The sequence below is a fragment of the Mixophyes fleayi genome, chromosome 1, assembly GCF_038048845.1.
Source record: "Mixophyes fleayi isolate aMixFle1 chromosome 1, aMixFle1.hap1, whole genome shotgun sequence".
NCBI classification, from domain to species: Eukaryota; Metazoa; Chordata; class Amphibia; order Anura; family Limnodynastidae; genus Mixophyes; species Mixophyes fleayi.
The window spans coordinates 278511552-278529883 of NC_134402.1; the positions used below are offsets into that span (position 1 = coordinate 278511552).

At 39.0% G+C, this 18332-nt stretch overlaps 1 protein-coding gene across 1 annotated transcript in view; it reads left to right on the top strand.

The window, feature by feature from the left end:
• The first annotated feature begins 405 nt into the window (after positions 1–405).
• Positions 406–18332, top strand: part of TDRD7 (tudor domain containing 7) — a 130812-nt gene continuing 112885 nt past the window's right edge. The window contains exons 1-2 of the mRNA XM_075210917.1: positions 406–656; positions 11890–12107. Coding sequence (XP_075067018.1) covers positions 11895–12107 — 213 coding nt within the window. The 5' untranslated portion in view covers positions 406–656; positions 11890–11894. The remainder of the gene's footprint in view (positions 657–11889; positions 12108–18332) is intronic.

Consider the following 18332-nt stretch of genomic DNA (forward strand, 5'->3'; position numbering starts at 1 on the left):
TTCTAATGCCTTCATTGTAAAACTATCAAATCCATTTCACTTACATTCCAATTACATTTTCATACCGCCACTTCTACATTTCCATTTTGACCACTGCATATATACATATGTCAGCAAAAAAATGTAATCCATCAATACAATTTCAAAAACTTGTCAGTAAAGAATATATTGATGGATTGGTAACCCTGCTTCTGTACAAAGGTAGCCACCTTGTGGCTTCTTGCTTTTATTTGGGGAGGGCTGTGTCTAATATTCTGATATTTTACAGTGGGGATCTATTATTTTCCTCTATAGTCTGTGATTCCCAGTGAGCCTCATATGATGTTTGGTGTGTACAGCTCAGCTCAGTGACAGTGCAGCGGGGCAGGGTTACGGGCACACGTGTTGGGGGCGGATGTTTGTTGAGGAAGAGACTGGGAAGACGAAAGTGAAGTGAATCCGCAGTAGCTGGAAACGAAACTGATAGGGAGGAGCCGCGTCAGACACTCACAGCCTCACTCCTGCTTCAGTGTGCAGTGACAACCGCCCCTGCCCTGGAATGTGAGTAGCCTACACTCACCTCCACCATAGCCGACCGGGGCCAGAGCAGCGGGAGTCACGGTGGGTCCGTTACACTACGACACGTGACCTGCCTACACCGGATCACCGAGACACAGGTGAGTGATAGAACTGGCACAGCTAGACCTCCTTTATGTATATATAGCAATATATATATATATACACACACACTAGGTCAATGGATTGCTAGACATTGCAGTTTCATTTTACATATGGAATTTAATTTATGGGAGCTCAATTGTATATGTCGAATTTGGTACACAGTGCATAAAAATGTGCTCGGTGTTTATATGATACAAAATGTATCTGTAGAATATATATATATATATATATATATATATATATATATATATATAATCTCACACACACACTATAACAACCTAGGGCTTTTCATAACATATACTTCATGTTTATAGGAATGTGTCTGAACTGCTTGAAAGTAAAATATATGTTTGGATGGTGGTTGGATTGTGGAAAGGTGTGCAGGGAGATAGGATCTTCCTTGTAGTGACTAAGTTATATCATTATGCAGCTGCATCCAATGTGCAGATTAAGTGTAATCATCAAGGCCTCCACCTCCTCTTGTGTACACTTACCAATTTGTCCTAATCTTGATTAGATAGCCTTGATTAACAAAATCTACAATTGGGCATGTAATGTAAATAGTCATATGTGTATCTCCATTTTGCTTGTTATAATGACATGTATGCACTATATATTCCATATATTGCTGAGGGAGATATCGAAGCTTTAATAGAAAATCAGTACAATGTTATCATGATGCATTTTCGTTTATTACTTTATTATTATTTTTTTTACATATTATTTAGTGCAGCAAAAGCAAAATAAAGGGCACAAGCAATGTACTATATTCCAAAATTATGTCCTACCTTCCTAGTTTTTTTGCAACATATTTTTTGTTTACACTAAAATACTGATTGCCATATAGGTTTTTATCACTTTAGTTTCTATTTATAAGTATATTTACTTGTAAGGTTTGGTTGAGTATGAAATACAGTAAGCAAAAGTGTTAAGCTAGTGTCACACTTTGTGCACCTGTGTATTAAACATAGTGTTGCCTGTGCATAGAGTTTAATGTAAACACAGTATCTGACATACCAGCACTGTAACCATACAGTGGCACAGACAGTGTCACCAGTGCATGTCTGAAGCGAACTTCGTTAAAACTGCCGGGTATGTCCCGTCAAGTATCCTCATCATCACAGTTTATAGGGTGCATAAAATTCAGTAGTGGCAGACGATGACTTTACAATTGAAATACATTAATGTGAATATAATAACAGGTGCATGAATACAATTTACCATAACATACATATATAGTCAAGAACTAACAATTACTTATTGTATGCTTACTGCAATGAACTGCAGACATGAGTGGACAAACAGCAGAAGATTCAACTTAAGACATAACATCAGGGTCCAACGAGGTGGACCAACAGGAAGCATACTGTAAAGCAGTGTGTCTTAAACCTGGTCCTTAAGACCCCTAACAGTGCATGCTTTCCATATCTCCTTGCTTTAGCACAGTTGTATTCATTACTGACTGACATATTGCAACAGATCCACAGGTGGTATAATTATTTCTCTTGTCACCTGGAAAACATGCGCTATTGGAGGTCCGGAGGATTGGATTTGGAGTAAGTAGAGGTAGTAGACCTAATGGTCTAGGACAGTGTTGGCTAACCTGTGACACTCCAGGTGTAGTGAAACTACAAGTCCCAGCATACCCTTCCAGCAATAAACTGCTATATTTTGGCAAAGCATGCTGGGACTTGTAGTTTCACAACACCTGGAGTGTCACAGGTTAGCCAACACTGGTCTAGGAGAGGGGGCAAATGTGAAGAGGTGAATTTTGAGGAGGCATTGTAGGTTGGGGGGATAGTCTGATAGGATCAGTTTAAGAGTTCCATAGGTGGGGAGCAAAATGTGAGAAGTCTTAGATGTAGTAATTGGAGGAGGTTATCGGAAGGGAAGAGAGGCTTATACAAGAGGTGCAGTGGAGTGGTCAAGCTGGCGTCTATCTCGTGACTAGATCAGGTGTATGGAGAGGGGAAGCGTTAGGGTGAGCAGTTTGAACAGCGTTCTGAAAGGTATGGGGAGACAGTGAGGGGATTTACATACTGGAGCAGTGGATGAGGAGCGGCAGGATAGGAAGATTAGTCTAGTCAAAGCATTCTGGATGGATTGTAGAGGGGAAGGCCAGTGAGGAGGAGGTTACAGTAGTCCATGTGATAAAAATGATTGTGTGAAGAAGGGTACAAATTTTGCAATGTTGCAGTGGAGGAGGTGAAAAGATTGCAAGAGGACCTGGATGTTGAGGGCTGAAGCCGAGTGTGGAGTTGAGGATAACACAAAGGCAGCATGCATGGGAATAGAGGAGTCAACTATGGGGGAGATGTGAGGAGGGCTAGTGGCATTAGCAGATGGAAAGATAAGCTCAGATTTGCAAATGTTAACTTTTAGGAAGTGTTGGGTCATCCAGGTGCAGATGTGGCAATTGGACACATGGGATAAGAAAGAGGGTGAGAGGTAGGGGGAGATGTCAACTGTGTAGAGGTGGTAGTGGAGGCTTAAGGACAATATGAGTTCGCAGAGAGAGGAGGTGTAGACGGCCAACAACCTAACCTTGGGGAACGTCAGTAGAGAGAGGCACAGTCAGAAGTAGACACACTGGAAGAGCGACCTGAGAGGTTGGAGGCAAAGCAGGAGAGGACAGTGTCACAAAGGCCAAAGGAGGGTGTCAAGGAGGAGAGAATGTTCGACAGTTGTGAAAGCGGTAGAGAGATAAAGGGGCATGAGAAAAAAAAAAGAGATGTTTTTGAGTCATTTTATGACAGGTGTGCCCGTATGAATTGCGAATTATTAATGTAAAGGGTATCATACACATGGAGATTCGTTTCAAAATAATAAGCAAACATTTTTTATTTCATCAGTGTTTGTGCATACATAAGCAACCACCACTATTGGAAAAAGAGCATTAATTTCACTTGTTGGCGAGTCTACACTAACTGAAGAGATGTACTATGGAACTAATAAGCCTCTACAGTAAGTTTAATATATGGGCAGAGTTGTAGAGGTAGGGGTTCTTAGATTAAGTAGTGTACATAATCTTGAATGCAATGTTTTTTTCATAGTTTTGTACAAACTGTATACTTAAAGCACACCAACCATCCATGTCTTTTCAGCTCTGAACGTAACATAGAGATGTGCATGTAGGCTAAGCATGCTTGTGTACCTAGACCTTAATGTATTATTCTGTAAGTGCTTTTATAATCAAAACACAATGCATTCATAGACAGCCTCTTGCTTGGGGTAAGGAATGAACACGTAATGTATTTATAACATATTTTTTGCGAATTGTTTAAATCGCCACAAATCAAATCAAGGACAAATGTTTTTGGATTGTGTGAGGAAATAATGGCTCCAGCGCTATGAGTTGTGTTTCTAACTATTGTGAAACTGTCATTTTTATTTGCCTAATGTGGATATTAAGGGATAAATTTATACAAAGTATTCCTTTTTATTGAACTTTACCCAGTTTATATAATGATGTCACTAAGGGGCATATTCAATTGTTTAGCGTTACATGTAAAAGTAACGCGGTGTGCGCACTATTACTGTCATTAGGGTAATAGTACGCGTAAATACCGTTATTACGGTAACTTTTACGCTGGATTTCAGGGAGCTGCGAGCTGAAATCCGGCTAATAACGGTAATACTTTTAACGCTGTGGGAAACGGCAACAATTGAATATGCCCCTAAGTCTTCTTGCAGAGCTCATCGTTCTCATGTCAACTTCCCTGATGTGTTAATCCACTTGCAATACAATAGTTTGGGGGACATGTGGATCTTAATTGTAGATCCTTTTATAGTAAATTCAGGAATACTTTAGCGACTACTACCAGGAATTCATAGCACAACAGCATTTATTTAATGTTTCAATGCTCAAGTTAATGTATAGGTTAATAGTATTTAGTAATGTCAAACAGCACTTGGTTCTTTTGCATTTGTACTGGTGTGCTTATTCCTTGGATATGTCTTGTTCTTATAGTCATACCTCAGCTACCGCCTACAAGGATTGTATTTAACGCATCTATGCTTATATGTTCTCCTAAGAATTGGTTGGATTTTATCCCTCAATGACAATTGACTTGACTAAACTTTCTTTTTATTCCTTCACCCCCTGCTAGTCCCCCAACCATTCACAGCTGTCAAAGAGGACCTGTCAGCTGTCTGACATGGGCTTTTTATTTGTAAGAGCGTGATGTTTGATCAATTTAAAAAAAAAAAAAAAATCCAACACAGACAACAATTCTTCAATGAAAGTGATGTGCAGGAGAGAGGATGTAATGGAGAGATACAGACCACGTCCCTCCTGGACATAAATTGGGGGATAGAGAAAATAAATACTTTTTTTTTTTTCCCCCGCCTTACCTCTCGCCCCCTTACCACTGTTAAGGCATTGTGCATGGTCTGATCTTGATCATCTACCCCGAATTAACCTCCCTGACCTTATCACCCCGCGACCCTCACAAAATAGCCTGGGAACATGACCTGGGAGACCCCCTTGATGACTGGAGTGAAGTTTGAGAAAATGCAAAATCCAGCTCAATCTGTGTTCGAATAAAAGAAAATGTATACAAACTCTTGTTTCGCTGGTACTATGTCCCTACTCGCCTACAGAAAATGCCTAACTCCACTGACAGATGTTGGCGCTTATGCTCTGGCGTAGGCTCGTTTCGTCACATATGGTGGGATTGAAATTAACCCCTTTTTGGCGGGAAGTCAAAATACTGATAGAATCCATTAGCCAGATCAATGTCCCGCTTGAACCAAAATCTTTCCTGCTGCTCCTTGGATTCCCCTCAGTTACTAAACATCAGAATAAACTGGCCCGTCAATTATATCTGCTGCCACTTGCCATATCGCCTCTGACTGGAAACGCATCACCCCCCAATCCCTGCACGCCATCCTTACTAGGATTTGGCAAGTCCATCGCATGGAATTCATAACTTGCATTAACACCTCTAAAACCCTCAACAAGATGTGGGATCCCTGGCTGACCTATCATCAGTATCGTTCTCCCTTCACTTAAATCAAACACCTGATTCTCCCACTCTCATCCCTTTCCCTCTAATCCTTTGGCGCTTTTTTTCCACACTGCCTTCTTTCCCCCTCTTCTCTTCCTACTTTTTTATTCTATTATTTTCTTCATTCCCTCTCTCTTCTCTTTACTGAACTCTTCCCTCCCCTTCTTCCCCTTACATCTTTCTCTTACTTTGATCTTTTCTTATAATAATGAAAGCCCACAGTCTTTCTACTGTGATACCTACATTGCCTCTGAATTCTGTTTACTACCTTTTAGGGAGATTTCTTTCATTTCAATTTTATGTATCACTGTTTTCAAATGTTCTCGTGTTCTGTTTTCTGACCATTTAATGAAAATATCTTTAAAATAAAAAAGCAACTTTTTTTTTTCCAACGTTGAGCAATCAAACTTCTCTTTTTAAAAATAGTTAAAAACTGGTGGAAGGCCTGCTTTAGTGGTTTTTTTTTTTTGGGGGGGGGGGGGGGGTCTGGTTTTGGTACCAGGTTTAATTTGGATCCTTCTCCTACATTTTCTCTACATCGTAGTTTTTAATTCCGATGAACTAGTGGCTGCACTTATGAACCACAGATCTAAACAATGGTTTCTTAAATTGTGGGTGGCAAATCAAATGTTTTTAGCCAACTTTTTTTTTTTTCAAAAAAGTCATTTTATTGAACTCCAAATATACAACAAAGCAAGAAAAACATATACAAATGAGATACATATTAGAGGTCTCAATCTCAATATCTGTTAATTAAACACTTAACATGAAGCAAAAAGATAGCATTTTAGGCATTGAAAATATGACCATGCTGAACTTGTTTCTAATAATATAGGCAAATTAAACATTTGTGCATCTCAAACTCAGAGATACAATTGGGGTTTAGGATGAGAAAGTGATGAATGACTTGGAGATAAATGGAATAAATAGCCATATTCAATCAGTGTAACCTGTTCCGTGTAAACAACTAAGGAGTATATTTACTAAACTGCGGGTTTGAAAAAGTGGAGATGACGCCTATAGCAACAAATCAGATTCTAGTTATTTATTTAGTACATTCTACAAAATGACAGCTAGAATCTGATTGGTTGCTATAGGCAACATCTCCACTTTTTCAAACCTGCAGTTTAGTAAATCTAGCCGTAAGTGTCTATAGACATCTGTATTATGGGGATTTAGGGAAGTAGGATGGCTCCAGTATGAGTGGCTTTTGCGGCTTCTGTGTGATTTCAGTACACGTCATTAGAGCTGGACTCTGTATTTTGGATTTCAATTGGCGGGTCTTCAAGAAGATTCCTGAGTTACTACCAGGTTGTATCCTGGAAACCGTTTTTGATTTGCATTTTAATGGTATTGGGAAGGCTATGGATTTAACTTCCACATCTCAAAGAAAAGTTTTTCAAATGGTTTCCATCAAACTCATTTTAAACAAATTACAATTTTTATCTGAAGAATGTGAGTGTGAGCTGAGATTATTAGAGGTTTTATTTTATAGCCCACATTTAATATCATAATGTATTAAAGTTATGTTTATAAATTATATACTTGTATACAAGACTAAATAACTAAAGGTTAACATATTTAGTCAAAACTGAAACAAGAGTCCCAAACTTAATCTGGGTAGTGTTACAAATAAAGGTTTAGACTAAAATATCATGAACATGTTTTGTTTGGGGTTAAATGTGTAATAATAATAATAATAATAATAACCAGTGCGTTAAAGAAGTCTGCCACGTTAGGCAAGGTTAAAAACAGATCACTCATCAGTTTAGCATAGCAACCACATTTCATATCAAACTCAATACTTTTGCTTTGACTTACAAATCCTCATTCTTGGCAACGTAGGCACAGAAAGGATGTGTTTACATAACTGCGACTCAATTGGACAGACGCATACGCAGATACCTCTTTGAGTAAGTGCATGTCTTGGGTGTGCTGGATAGTTGGTGAAAACTATTTGGACTGATGCAGGAAAGACTGTTCCAATTTCATTTTTTTAATTCTTTGTTTTAAATGGTCAGAATGTACAATTGTAAAACGGCAGGCAGAACAACAAATTAAACAAATTTTTTTTTTTTATAAAGTCTAATAGAAGAATCTAAGGTCGGGGGTTGGAAAGGGAAGAAAAGAGGATAAGGGGTTTCCAGGCTTACATGTCAGGAAGTGGGCAGGAGAAGTTCCAATGTGAAACTTGTTGTTCATGTGGATATTGAGCCAGTCGTTCACAGAGTAGATGGTTAAAGATGGCGTTCCCCATATTGGGAGAGGATTGGGGTTTTTCGAGTGGAGTACAATAGATGAGTTGAGTGAAGGGGATCTGTAGTCACTGGAGTGTAGATGGGGTTGGCTCTCTCTGAATAACCATGGGGCCAAGAGCTATCTAGATACATGCCTCCTGTCATGAAGATAATATTTTATTGTATCCATAGCTGTGACATGCCAGATGCATTGGTTAAGTTCTTGGGTGGAGTGCAAGAGGGGATTGTTCCAATTCCTGGCTTGTGCACATTTAGCATCTGCTTATAAGTGAGAACAATTTATTTTAATGTTTACTGGGGTTTTGGGGACATAGCACATGAGAAAAGTTCATGGGTCTTTCTGGATTGGGGCTATGGACCATAACCCAGTAAAGAGCCATTAATGGACATGTCCACCATATGGTGTACAGTACAATCCGTAGTAGACTTTATAAGAGGTCTCCTTTATTTTCTCCCTCATGTTTTCCCATGCTTTCTCATCTGGTGGGGGACGCAGTTCTCTCATATCCTTGCTTAAGGATTGGTTATGACATAATGTTTAAAAAGTGGTGAGAGATCTCAATGTTTGAGTTGTGGGGACGGGCTGTAAAAAAAAAAAAAAAAAAAAGTAATGTATGTGGTCAGTTTCACAATAAGACATTAGACTCAAGCCTGACATTCTAATCTTCTTCTGCATTTCTAAGATGGCATTCCTCTTTAATTCCTGTGTACTACACAAGTATATCACTCATTCTTTGTGCAAAACAGCATATCGTCATTTATTTATATAGCGCCAACATATTCCATAGCGCTTTACAATTGGGGACAAACATAGTAAACTAATAAACAAACTGGGTAAAACAGACAAAGCGGTGAGAAGGCCCTGCCCGCAAGCTTACAATCTATTGGACAATGGGAGTTTGACACATGAGGTTGTCTACATTTGCAGTCAGCCCAGCCAGACTGAAAAGGTAAAAGTGACTCATAAGCTAAATGATCCTGTCACACAACAATGTTGGTCAAGGGGTAGTTGTAGAACAGGTGGTAATAGGGTAATGTAGTGAGGTTGAAGAATATTATAAGCTTTTCTGAAGAGGTGGGTTTTCAGAGAACGCTTGAAAGCTTGTAGACTAGAGGAGAGAGAGATACTCAGGTAAGTATTAGAACACTAACTGTCTCTCCAAATCTTTGTCAGGAGCACACATCCTCCACTGTGTAAGAGCCTCTCTCCATAAGATTACTTACAAAGTACACAGCATTTCAACAACACTTTTTTTAAAATACTTCTAAATCCTAATCGGAATGGTATGCTTACCATTGTGTTGAGCCAGTGGTTAAATACCCGTATTCTGTTTGGATGAAACCACACTTATTTTTTTACTGAAAAGAGATTTTTTTTTATTATTATTATTGCAGTACCGTGTTAAACAGAAAAATCTATGTGATGTTAAATACTTTCGTGTCAAAAAAGACAAAAGTATAACCCCAAAAAATTATTCTATTTGCTAGCTATAAGAGCACAGAGGCGCCTTCCTCAGGCAAGTTTACAAATGCATGACTGAGAAAAAGGCACAGCATTTAAGAGCTGTTACATAAAGAAATTTGTACATCATCAAGATAAGCTAAAGTAATAAAAAGTAGGTTTTCGTTATGGTTGGAAGAGTAACAATCCTAGGAGTTCAGAGGTCTGCAGAGAAGTGTTTACCCCTGCGCCAGGACACAATATTAAGACATATTTAAAAGGTCTTTTTAAAAATGACAGGGAGAGAAACATATGGGCTTTCAAGCTGTTAAGAACATTCCATTCATTGATTAAAGGAGGCAATCTAACACCTGGGTTTATGACCCACTACATGGACACACTTCACACCCCACAGCAGAGTGCAGACCTCTGAACTCTTAGGAGTTTTACTCTTCCATCCATAACGAAAACCTACCTTTTATTACTTTAGCTTATCTTGATGATGTACCCCCCACTCCGCCCTGTACATATTTCTTGATGTAACAGCTCTTAAATGTTGTGCCTTTTTCTCAGTCATTAATTTGTAAACTTGCCTGGTGAAGGGGCCTCTGTGCTCTGAAAGCTAGCAAATATAATATTTTTATGTTGGTTAGCCAATAAAGGTATCACTCCTATAATACTTTTTGTCTTTTTTGACACAAAAGTATTTAACATCTCGCTGAAAAGAGGAAATGTCTTGCAGGCATACCTGAGCAGTCTTATTTGCCTGTTGTAAAATAAGATTAAAAGCTATAAAGCAAATGTTATGGTAAACTGTTTTGGTAACTTGTTTACTTGATCAATAGATTAAATTGGTGTCATCTCTTTTAAATACAGTACATCACAAAAAAACAACATGTATAGTTCTATTTAATAGACCTTTGCATTTATCATTCATTAAGCTATGTACACACTGGTTTAAAATTCTGCGTTTGAAGTGCTTCTCTAAGTTTCATAGTAAGCACATTTAATTGGACGTGGAAATAAAAATCATTGCAGCAAATGATTGCTTATTAGAGTATTTAAGTGCATTTAACTTGTTTTGCTTTGTAGTGTGCTTGTTGTGTGTGCTTTTTTTTTTTTTTGTTTGTTTTTTTTTAAGCTTCTTTTCCATGTCATTGTAGTTGAAGACTTATGTTCACCTCAATAGAGCAGATGCATTTTGATAAATGTTGAATAAGATAAATTCCTGTATTGCAGCAGGCGCATGTTTAAAAATCAATGATTAAATGCATTTGCAAATGCTTATGATACTTATTAAACTAAATAGTTTTTTGTGCGTTTACATTTGCATAACATACAGTGAAATAGGCATTGCCTAGTTTATTTATAGCCTAACTAAATGTGGGTAAGTGTTTATAGGAGAACAGATTGTTTGCCACTGTAAAGATTCAGTCACCAAAGTTAATAAAGCTGTTCAAAGTTAAATACAGCAAAATATCAGTCATAAAATAGTAAAAGGGTCCAGTGTAAAGTAGGAGCAGTAGTAAAGTTCAGCTACCAACACAAATCGGAAAATCTACTTTTGCTCCCTCCACAACAGGGCGGTGGCCCTCTAAGAACACCTGTTGCTCGTCAGGTTTTCTGTGTAAAGACACAATAGAGGCACCCATATGGTGAAAGGTGTATACACTTCACTGCACACTGTGCATACAAAGGTACCGAATAATCACATAGAAATATCTTATGTCTGGAGCCAATAGTGAATTGCTTTGGATTTGAGAGATGTTGTTCTCGGTCAGTCTCTCCGGATCCCATCTCAGTAGATCACTATGAGGGAAACAAATATTGAGTCTCTGCTACCTGCCACAACATAGAAATAGAAGATAAAGCAGGAGTTGTGTAATACAGTAACCCACCCTTCCACACAACTTTAAAAGCTAAGAAATCTATATTAAAATATAGAAAAATAAAACCGCTTATCTGTAAGAGTTTAGAGTGTGTACTCATCCTCTAGTACTTTTTTTTTTTTTTTTGACATTAACAAATTTTGTGGAAATAAACTTATTTTATTTTTTTACTCTATAATAATATTCCCGCTTTAACATCTTGTATGTTCTGGCTGAGACTTTGCTACCAACATTTATTCCTTTTCATAGTGACCTACTGAGAGAACATTTGGTCAGCCTGATGATAACTTTTCTCAAATCCAAAGCAATTCTCTATTGCTCCCTACAGATAAGCGATTAATATAGCCTCTTACTAGCAGGGCCCTCCTTCCTTCTTCTATATTGTATGCTGGAAGGAAGATATCTGTTTGTCATTTCACACTTTCCATACATACCTGATGTGCACCTTTTCAGACTCAGCCATAGATGGAGTATTCTGCCGTTTGCTGGTTTTACTGAGTTAATAACCATTCTGATGAAAAATCTTGTCATGCACATGTTGTATGTATCTCTGTTGGTAGTATATTGCAAAAGTTGCAAACCCCAGGTTACAGCAACTTATAAAAACAAAATACTTTTTTACATTTTTATAGCAAAAATGCTGGAGTCGGAGAAAGATCTTGTTGCAAAGATGCTGCGGGCCGTGCTGCAGTCAAACAAACATGGTGTACTTTTACCTCGACTGCAAAGTGAATATAAATCCCTCACTGGAGAATGGATTCCTTTCAAGGAAATGGGTTTCCACACACTTGAAGCATACCTGAAAGCCATCCCAACAGTCGTAAGGATTGAAGTGAATCGTGGTGGTGAGGTAATATGCTCCTTTATTATGCTGATTATTAAGAAAATGTTGTGACCCTGCAGTATTGTAGTATGCTGTAGGGTTTAAATCCTTCCATTTTTAATGCATTACTTACTGTCTGCTGAATTTTTTTTTCTATTTTGTATAAAACTTTTTGAAGCCTTTGTAATAATTTATATACTTGTAATTATTTCTGTTTGTTACTAATATGCTCCTACAATAGCTTTCTGAATCAACTTTAGAGAACCATAACCTTTTTAAGCTGTTTCTTCGCGGTTTGGTATATTGAATGAAAGGTCAAAATATAAGAGAAGTAACAATGACAACTGGCTGGGATCCAATTAGCATATATAGAGTAAACTGAAAGGGGCATATTCAATTGGCCGCCGAGTGTCTTCGGAACGGTCGCAATGCAACATTATAGATTTCTCTACCCAAATCCATAGGTGGAAGAGGAGATATACGCGATGTTGAGGTGCTGTAGTACCTGAAAATTTGTGCGGCCGCGATGTTTGAAGCACCTGATTTTTTATTTACCTTGTATCAAGACTAATCAAGTAAGGCAAATGCTACACACTTCCAATACTAAGAAGCTAGAACTATCTACCCAGTCTCATTGACCACTCTCAATGCTTTCACTGCAACAGGACCGGCTGCTCAGAACTTGTAATGGTGGAGTTGCTCCAGAACTCATTTTGTTTAATCTTACACATATAAAGGTATAAAATTGTGAAGGTAATATTTTGCAACATAGTATATTTGACTGTATCTGTGCAGTTGTCCTTTGTAGCAAACAGTACAGGTGTAAAAACATTCTTTTGCATGACAGTGTGATCGGTCTCTTTTGATAGCTGTGCTGAATGCCCCTCTTACATGTATTTAATATGGAGTAATGAGGTGTATGTTCTTTTTTTCTCTTGATGTAAGGCTGAAAAAATGTTGTTCAATCTATAACTAGTTTCTGCTCTCAAATTACCTGGTAAGTCCCCTGGTCACACCCATGTTTTAGAAGCAAAGTAATAAATGTCTGCTGTTTAGTTATAGCCCTGAACTCTACTAGATTTGCTGGCACACAAATTGTGTCTAATGTTCATGTATGCTACATGTAGCATTTTCACCAAGCAGAGAAAGAAAATTAAATTTTAAAATTAATTTTAAATTCTGTATAGAGATGTTCACTGACCCCTGTGTTTTGGTTTTGGATCTGAATTAACTTCGTGTTTTGGCAATACCGCCCTTGCGTGTTTTGGTTTTGGATCCCTATTTTTTTTCTAATCCCATTTTTCTTTGTTTTTTTTTTTTTGTTTGTTTGCTGAAGTCACATAATTTTGTTCTTTTTTTATTATTTTTTCCCCATTATTAATCTCAATAACACTAATTTTCAAGTCATTTGCAGTCAAATTTGGCCACTGTCGCAATATTATTTTCCTACACTTTCAAACAAAGACTGCAGCGACCTGGCTGGATGCTAAGCGACAGAGCAATGACAAAAACACACAGCAGTTCATAGCACATCTAGGAAACATTGCCACACAGTAGTGGTAGAAAAGAAAATTGGTGCAAGAAAGAATTGTCCTTGGGCCCTCACACCCAACCTTATGTAAGGTATTGAAAAGGACATGTACAGTTTAACAAAGCAAGCACTCCAGCTACAAGCAGTGCCACTTTTGTAGCTGTAGTGCTTGGTTTGTGTTTGGGCCCCCACAAAACAAGCTACCAATTGCTTAACTGCCTTAAGCCCAACAGTGCTGTCAATGAACTCTACATTATTAAACCTTGTCTGATCGTGCTGCATCTTTAATCTGCTTCTCCTCTGTGGATAACTTTCCTCTCATCCCGGAAGAACTGCCAAACTTATGTAGACAGGAATGGATATTACAACTGGAGTGGCATTAGATCTGCTTCAGACAGACTGACACGGAGCATGTGGGCACCATGGAATCTGTCATGTTGGAATACGCTGCATTGAACAGAGATTCAAACCAATATATAGATGCAGTTGAGGAGGCCGTACTTAGGTAAAAATGTGACCCACCGGATGAGATCCTGGATTTAAGAGGGCTTGTAAACGAGAGATGCTGTCAGGATTCGAACCCAGAGCTTCTGCCTCTGTGGACTGCTGCTCTACTGACTGAGCTATTCTGACTGCTGGAGAGTACCTTGCCTTTATTCTGTGTTCCAGATCAGTTCCTGTGATCTCCTGATGTTCCAGCATGCCTTAGCTCCACCCCTTGACTTCCTATAAAAGCCTGGTCAGTTCCTGTCTCCAGTGTCTGATTATTGTGGTCTTTGCCTGTGATCAAGCTCCTGCTGCTGTTGCTCTTCCTGGTTCCAAGCATTAACTACTCGTGTACTGACCTCGGCTTGCCCTCCTCTTCCTGAACCTTTTGGACCTCGTTGTCTCACTGTGTACTGAACCCGGCTACATTTGACCATTCTTACCATCTAATCTCCTGTTGGCCAGCCTTCCTTCCTGCCACTGAGCTCCTATCCCGTCTCCGGACCGTGACAGAATAATCGGTCCCAAAAATGGATCCCGCGGGAGTAGCTGCGCTAAATATTCTGAAAAACCAAATAAAGGAGTTGCAAGAGTTTGCCTGCGTTTCTCAGAACAAGATCAGAGAACTAGAAACACTTGTCAAAGCTCAGCAGGAGCAAATGGCTCAATAGCATAAAGAATTAAAAGATTATGACGCCATTGCTGCACAAATTTCGCGTCCACCATTGCCTACAAAATTCAGTGGCGATTGTCGCTTATACAGAGGCTTCTTAAACCAGTGGAACATTTATTTTCAGATGCAACCTACACAGTTCAAAAATGATAAGATGAAGATCTTCTTCATAATTAATCTCCTGATAGGGGAAGCCCTGGCCTGGGTCTCTCCTTACATTGAGCAAGACAGTGCTATTCTGGAAGATCTGGAATAATTTACATCTGCTATAGGGCAAGTCTTTGATCCTAATCAATGTGCCACCGCTGAAGCAAAACTCCATAGACTGCGACAAGGAAGACGCTCGGTGGCTGAGTATACCACTGAATTACGATGCTTGGTTGCAGAGACCACATGGAATGATACTGCAAAAAAAAAAAAATAGCCAGTTCCATAGTGGCCTTTCTGAGCAAGAAAATGATGAACTGGCCAGAGTAGACACCCCTGATGATCTGAATGATTTTATCCAACTGTGCATTCGGGTTGATCAAAGATTAAGCGAGAGGAGAAAATGAAAGACTAAGAGCGTTTGGTGTGGGCAGTTATTTGCATCAGTTCAGTAGACCTACAGTGTTCAAAGCGGCACCATCAGACAATCCTAACGTCTCACCCGAACCAATGCAAATTTATGTAGTTAGGAAACCAATCAGTTTTAATGAGAAACAGACGTCTGGATGAGAATCTTTGTGTGTATTGTGGTGATCAAGGACATTATGCCGTCGTTTGCCCAAATAAGATTCAGAAGACCATCGCTATGACTAACTTAAAGCAAATAGACTCCAGGGTGTCTAGTCAATGCTTTGTCATCTCGCAATCAGTAAATCCTTTGGCTCATGAAAAAGGAGATCCTCTGCCGCAACAATCACAGTTTGTTCTCCCAATAACGCTTTCATCCGGGTCTCTTGCAATTTGCAGTCTGGCTATGCTTGACTCTGGTGCTGGTGGCAATTTCATGGATATCACCTGTGCACAGGAAAACTGTATTGAATCAAAGAGTAAACAAGCTCCTGTAAATTTGGAGACTGTAGATGGATCCCCTTTATCTTTGAGGCCAGTAACTCACGAAACAATCCAACTACAAATGACTATTAAACCAGGGCATTAGTAGGCTATAAGCTTTCATTTGATTGCTTCACATACATTTCCCATAATACTGGTAATCCCCTGGCTGTCTACCCATAATCCTTCTGTCAACTGGGATACTCGCACTTTATCCTTTCCTTCTGAGCACTGCAAACTAAACTGCCTATCTAGAACTGTGGTATCTGTTGACCAGCAGGTCAGCGAACCTCCTTCTAAATATTTGAAATTGTCTGCGCAATACAGTGAAATTTCAGATGTCTGTGCTAAAAAGAATGCAGATATATTGCCTCCTCATTGCCCTTATAACTGTCCCATTAAGCTGTTGCCAGGATCATCCATACCTTTTGGGGCGACTTTATTCTCTATCCGAACCGGAGTTAAAATTCCTGCCGGAATTTCTGGATGACAACTTAAAGGCTTCATTCGCCATTCTACTTCTGCTGGTGCTGCCTTATTCCTTGTTGAAAAGAAAGATTCTACCTTACGCCCTTGTATTGATTATAGGTAACTCAATAAGATTACAGTCAAGAATCGTTATCCACTCCCCTTAATTCCTGAATTGTTGGAGAGGCTACAGAAGGCAAAGATCTTTACAAAGCTTGATTTACATGGGGCATACAATCTGGTTTGTTTTCGACCCGGGGATGAGTGGAAAACCGCCTTCAGGACAAGATATAGACATTTTGAGCCTTTGGTAATGCCTTTTGGCCTATGTAATGCCCCTGCAACTTTTCAGCATTTCATCAATGATGTCTTAAGAGACTTATTAGATCAATCTGTTACCTATCTGCATGACATTCTTATATTCTCCGATAATTTGGAGGAACATCGCAAATATGTCTGTACTATACTCGAAAGACTTCGGAGGAACCAATTGTATATCAAATTGGAAAAGTGTGAATTTGAACAAGCCAAGATTCAATTCTTGGGATACATAATTTCCCCTGATGGTCTGAGCATGGATGCCAGTAAGATTGATGCAGTCGTTAACTGACCTGTACCTAAGAACGAAAAGCAAGTACAACAGTTTATTGGTTTTGCCAATTTCTACCGGAAATTCATAAGAAACTTTTCTGGAAAAGCTTCCCCTATTGCGCAACTTACAAAGAAGGGCGTTCCTTTTGAATAGTCATCTGAAGCGCAAGAAGCCTTTACCCAACTTAAGACTCTTTTCACATCAGCTCCAATCCTGATACATCCAAATCCTGAATTACCCTTTATTGTCGAAGTTGATGCCTCTGATTCCGCACTGGGAGCAATTCTTTCTCAACGTGTCGGTAAGAAGATGTTGCATCCTTGTTGTTTATCTTGCCAGATGACATCAGCTGAGAAGAACTATGATATTGGAAGCAAGGAATTACTGCCCATTAAGTGTGCTTTTTCAGAATAAAGACACCTTCTTGAGGGTTCTATCCACCCTGTGACAGTTCTTACTGATCTTGAATTTTTACGCACTGCTAAACAATTGTCTCCTAGACAGGCCAGATGGACTTTATTCTTCTCTCGCTTTAACTTTATAGTTTCTTACCGACCGGGATCCAGAAATGGCAAAGCAGATGCACTCTCAAGAATGTTCTCCGAGCCTCATCTAGAAGAAAATTCTGGAAAGACTATTATACCTGAGCTTCACTTCTTAGGGGCAACTGTTTCTACAGATTTACTCTCTTTTGAAGAATGGTTATGACGCTGATCCTTTCCTCAGAAGTCCTTCATTTGTTAATCTGACTTTTCATACAGGCTACTAGACTCTGCTTCATCACCTTTATGTACCCGAGTCAGTACGAGTTGAAGTATTGAAATTTGTTCATGATTCCAAACTTTCTGGACATTTCGGAGTATACAGAACTCGAGAATTTTTGGCACGTTCCTTCTGGTGGCCAAATTGTAAAAACGATGTTAAATATATTTCATCATGTCTGACATGTGCTAGAAACAAGACTCCTCGCACCTCACCAATAGGTTTGCTGCAACCTCTTTCTATTCCTATCTCGTCCCTGGAGCTCTATCTCAATGGATTTCATAGTTTATCTACCTCCTTCAAAAGGGGTGACAACAATTTTTGTGGTAGTGGACCGTCTAACTAAAATGGCTAATTTTATCCCTGTTAAAGGAGTACCCACTGATGAACAGACTACAGCGCATTTAATTTGGGGAATATTCAGGTTTCATGGCATCCCTGATGTCATAGTCTCGGATTGAGGTGTTCAGTTCACTTCTAAGCTCTGGAAGAGTTTTTGCGCTGGCCTGGGAATAAAACTTAATCTGTCCTTGGCTTTTCACCCACAGTCTAATGGACAGACTGAAAGGACTAATCAGACACTTGAACAATATTTAAGATGTTTTATTAGCTACCCTCAAGATGATTGGATGATATTTCTACCGACTGCTGAATTTTCTGACAGTAACTCTGGGAAATTGAACAATGTTCAGACACCTTTCT